The sequence below is a fragment of the Stegastes partitus genome, unplaced genomic scaffold, assembly GCF_000690725.1.
Source record: "Stegastes partitus isolate 25-593 unplaced genomic scaffold, Stegastes_partitus-1.0.2 Scaffold888, whole genome shotgun sequence".
Lineage (NCBI taxonomy): Eukaryota > Metazoa > Chordata > Actinopteri > Pomacentridae > Stegastes > Stegastes partitus.
Genome location: NW_007578619.1, coordinates 277883 through 282310, shown reverse-complemented (window position 1 = coordinate 282310; position 4428 = coordinate 277883). Strand labels below are relative to the sequence as shown.

Here is a 4428-nt window from a genome sequence, read left to right as displayed (position 1 = left end):
AATTTTTACATAAATCTAGACAGATTGCATCAATCTTTTTGAGTTACCGCAACTTCTAATGAAATTATGTTCAACCAACAAACTATGTTGAGCAACTTTTCCTTTACAGGTATTTTTAAATTTTCACTCTTATCTATGTGTAATTGTCCAGGCGTGTCGAGATGCAAAAATTAAGTTATCAAGCTAGTTTTAATTAAGTTGTGAATGTAGTTTTAAATCAAGTCATACAGAAATTTGAGTTTAAATTACAATATTAAGTTGACGTGATCATCAACATGATGATGTCAACACAACTCATCAAAACAATGTTTTCCACTTTCATCTAAATCACTACATTTTAACAGTTTTTTGTTTGTTTTTTAAAATCTTGAAGTCATGAATTTAATGAAATAGTAAAAAATATGTCCCTAGACTTCCAATGAAGTGTAGATGTTCTTATTCTGCATGTTATAGTGTTCATGTTATAGGACATGCATTTATACAAACCTGATGTTAGCAGTCTTTTAAAATTTGCCAGTGATGGTACATCTAATGAAAAATGTTCATAGTCAGTATTGTTGTGTGCTTACCGAATATGGTATATTCATTTCTGCTTCATGTTGGGAATTTTTGCCTCAAAATAAATTTTTACCACAAATTCTCTCTCTCTCTCTCTCTCTCTCTCTCTCTCACTGCTGAAGTTTGGAAACAGAACTGTGATTTGCTGTGTAGCACAACAAAACATCCACACTTGTCCATAAGCTGTAAAGCTGTTGGCTGTTTATTAACACTCTGGTAAAACTGCAGGTTATACGTACACATATAAACACATATACAAGCATATACGTCTATGTCTTGACAAAATCACTTACACACAGATGCTACAAGTATTTCTTTGCAAAGGTTAAACTCTATCCGTTTGGTGATCTTAATCTTTATTTCTCTGAAAAGAAAAGCAGATTTTAGGACGGAATATGTGACTGAAAGACTAGAATATGCATCAGTTTCATGTTCTTTCGCATGAGTAGCACCCTTTTAAAGACATCCACAATCGTTAAATTGCTCGAAACATTCATTTATCTCTTCCAATTTTTTTCAAATTTTTTTCCTTTGCATAAAAATCTGTTTTATAAGAATAATACCGAGCCATTTGACTTTGTGATCCATTTAAATTAAGTGTAAACAGCCTAAGAAGGTTCAACTTTAGAGACTTCAGTGGTGGATTGACTTGATGATTCCTCATCGGCGCCTGAACTGATCCCCAGCATCTTCCACATGCATGAGCGGAACTAGTGAAGAGAACAAAGAGAAGTATATTAGTTGCTTTTCTTTATTCAGTGTATTTCAGCCCTTTTTCTGATAGCATCTCCTTGAATATTTCAAAAAACAAAGAGGGGAAAATAGTTACTGCATGCATTTACTCAGCTTTTAGTAGCTACACCTGCCCTTTCTTGCTGCTTTTGTTGGAATGATCTTGGTTTGTTTTTTGTTATAGTTTATGGTGACCTGAACCTGTTTGTGAAGCCACGAGAAAGATAAGAAAGTTCCTATCTAACTGTGCACAAGAGGTGTGGGATCGTCCTTCTCTAATGAACTTAATTAGCACGTATAAAAATTCAAAAAGTGCTTGAACAAGTTGTTTGTCGACAGATTTCCATCACAGCTGCAACAGCTTGTGGAGACGTGGCCTCATGGTGTGTTATATGGAGGAGACTGACTGACCAACATCCAGTTTAGCATTGGCATGTTAGCAGCTACATATAAGAGGTACAAACTGGTACAGCCAACAAAAAATGCCAAATGTAATTGTGAATACAGCAAGAGAAAAATGAAGTAGTCTCTGTTTAAAACAAAATAATTAATTTTCACTCTCTTAAATGACTGTTAATAATGTATATATATTACATGTGTCTGTTTATACTGTGTGGAGTCCACATTCTGAATACTACCGTCTGTGATTCTTACTACTCTATATGTTGAAAGTTATATTCGATAAAGTGACTTTTTGTAATTCATTACCCCCCTATAGCATGTGCTAAATGTTTATTATTTGCAAACTTTGTCATCTCCTATTTAACTTCTTTTTGTACCAAACCATTTACTTGATGAAGGTCTAGCAAAAAATCAGTAATAAAAGAATTTTTGCAAGTCAGACAATGTGCTGGAGTCTATTTCAAACTTTTAAAGTCTTACTTTAATAACAGAATAATTGCAATATATAATTTCGAGAGCCTTTTGTCCAAATCAGTAAAGTATTCAGAATATGGCGTATTTAGGTTTAATTGTGTATCAGGTCTTCTGGTTTTTGGAAGTTCTGTTGTCTTTATTTGTCACCATTAGAGGGCATTAGTGGCCTTGTCACCGCTACGGTACATTAAGAACGACTTCAGCGCAGTTGCATGAGTGCAGAGTTAATCTCCTGTCTGCAAAAGAGCTTGTAACACTGACCGAGTACTTGGCAGTGAGCCCACCTGCTTATTAAGGAGGATGTAGATAACAGGGTTGTAGACTGTGGAGGCTTTAGAGAGGCAAGAGGGGATGGTGGCCAGCCGGAGGTCAAAGCGCTGCCCGCGGTTGTTGACAACCCAAAGAGCAAAGGAGGCGTAAGGCAAATAGCACACCAGGAAGCCCAACACCATGACGATCACCATCTTGGTCACCTCCCGCTCGGCCTTCTGGGTGGAGACAGAGTCAGCCTGGGCCTTCGCTGCCTGTTGAGACGAAAAATGACAAATTGTAAATGTGGAACTTTTTCTTTCACCCTCCGCCTTATTGATGGTATTTGTTCTATTGTCCTTCTATTGCTTACTAGTATATATTTATAAAGAAGGAAGAAATAACACAACACCAATCATTTGAGTTATTGCTTCACATATTTTCTACACACAATCAGCCCAAACGCAGCAGCTAACAGAGGACAACCTGTGAAATGTTACCTACCGATTTCACCATGAAAAGCAGCTGTGAGTAGCAGAAGACGATGGTTGTGAAAGGGACAGAAAAGCAGAAGCAGAAGAGGAACAGCACGAAGGACTCATTGTTGAACTTGTTGTCCGTTGTGTACCAGTCTGGACCACAGGAACATTGCATGCCCTCTGGGATATACCTGGAGAGATGGATCGCCACACACTGATCAGTATTCTATGTTTATAGGAGTCTGTGCAGCGCTAAACTTTGGGATCGGAACAGGGGGACCAGGGAGCTTATATAGACTTGGGCATATGACAAAGTCCATTTAAACAATTAATAAAACTGTCTTCATGTACTGACCTACTCCATCCAACCAGAGGAGGAACTGCCGCACACAAAGCAAAGACCCAAGTCAATGCACAGAGGCCTAAAGCATGGTTGGCCTGGAAGCTGAAGTTCCCAAGTGGCTTGCAGACAACCAGCCATCTCTCAACTGCTATCACAGCCAGCGACCACAGGCTCACCATGCCTGCAAAGAGACAAAAATAATGCGATGATTACAGTTCCCTCTCTGAGCTATTTGTAATACAGTTTAGAAAAAGCTAGGGTTTCAAGATCAGCACACGTTTCATTACAGGCGGTCCACTTTGTCTGACTTAAGCAGTTTCTTTTTAAGGTATTTGGCCCAGATGTACACAGAACCAGCTTTGTCCTGAATGACAAAATGGTCACATTTTTGCAGTAAAAATTTTAAAAAAACATTTAAAAAATTTTACACTAAATTTCATATGACATTTATTTAGCATTAAACATAATAAACATTTTTTTCAGCTGCATGAAGAGAAAAAGGTCACCAAAGGTCACTATCTCTCACTTAGAAAACACACAGTTCAAATGTGATAAACTGAGGTCGAATCTAAGTCTATAACTGCAGCTGTTGACGACAAAGTAGTAGACATTTCCTGTTAAATATGTGGGTTAGTTGCCTTCTTAGCAACTCTTAGAACTAATCACTAACTTTGTTTGGCGTACAAGTAAACAGACACAGATTATTCATAGTGCCGTGTATTATTTAACTGTATTGTTGCAATTAACACAAGCACACATCTCCCACATTGCGTTGCAGGTAATCCAGTTGTGATTTTTTTCTAAGTCCTTACCACCAATAGTTGCTGTAAATCCTTCAATCTTGCACCCCAGTGGCCCAAGAATCATGTATCTGAAAGCAAAGCAGTAGAAGCAGGTGAAGGAGCCCACAGAGGAGACGAGCAGGTTTGCCACAGCCAAGTTCACCAGGATGTAGTTCAGATGAGAGCGGAGCTTCTTGTATTGAACAGTACATGCAATAGTGAGGACGTTGATGGCCGTACCGGCCACAAACAAGAAGAACATAAATGCTGACATTGCATAAAAAAGCCCCAGGCTTCCTAAATGGTCCTGAGGAACCAGGTACGGGCTGAAAGCCGTGATGTTGTTGGTGTTCAGAGCGATGGGGATCCAGAAATCCTCTGGGAGCTCTGTTGATTGACGAAATTTCAT

General features: G+C 38.4%; 1 protein-coding gene across 1 annotated transcript; it reads right to left on the bottom strand.

Annotated features, from left to right (window-relative positions):
* Window positions 1-744: 744 nt before the first annotated feature.
* opn1sw2 (opsin 1 (cone pigments), short-wave-sensitive 2) lies at window positions 745-4428 on the bottom strand. The gene is made up of 5 exons (XM_008293469.1): window positions 4050-4428; window positions 3250-3418; window positions 2920-3085; window positions 2451-2690; window positions 745-1268 (listed from the first exon to the last, which is right to left on the bottom strand). Exons 1-5 carry the CDS (start codon window positions 4426-4428, stop codon window positions 1167-1169), a joined length of 1056 nt encoding a protein of 351 aa, XP_008291691.1. The 3' UTR covers window positions 745-1166.

Coding starts and splice junctions, on each gene's coding strand:
- opn1sw2 (XM_008293469.1), bottom strand. CDS start 4,428: ATGAAATTTCGTCAATCAACAGAGCTCCCAGAGGATTTCTGGATCCCC. Junction 3,086..3,249: donor CCTCTGGTTGGATGGAGTAG/GTCAGTACATGA, acceptor CCATCTCTCCAG/GTATATCCCAGAGGGCATGC. Junction 2,691..2,919: donor TGCTTTTCATGGTGAAATCG/GTAGGTAACATT, acceptor TCGTCTCAACAG/GCAGCGAAGGCCCAGGCTGA.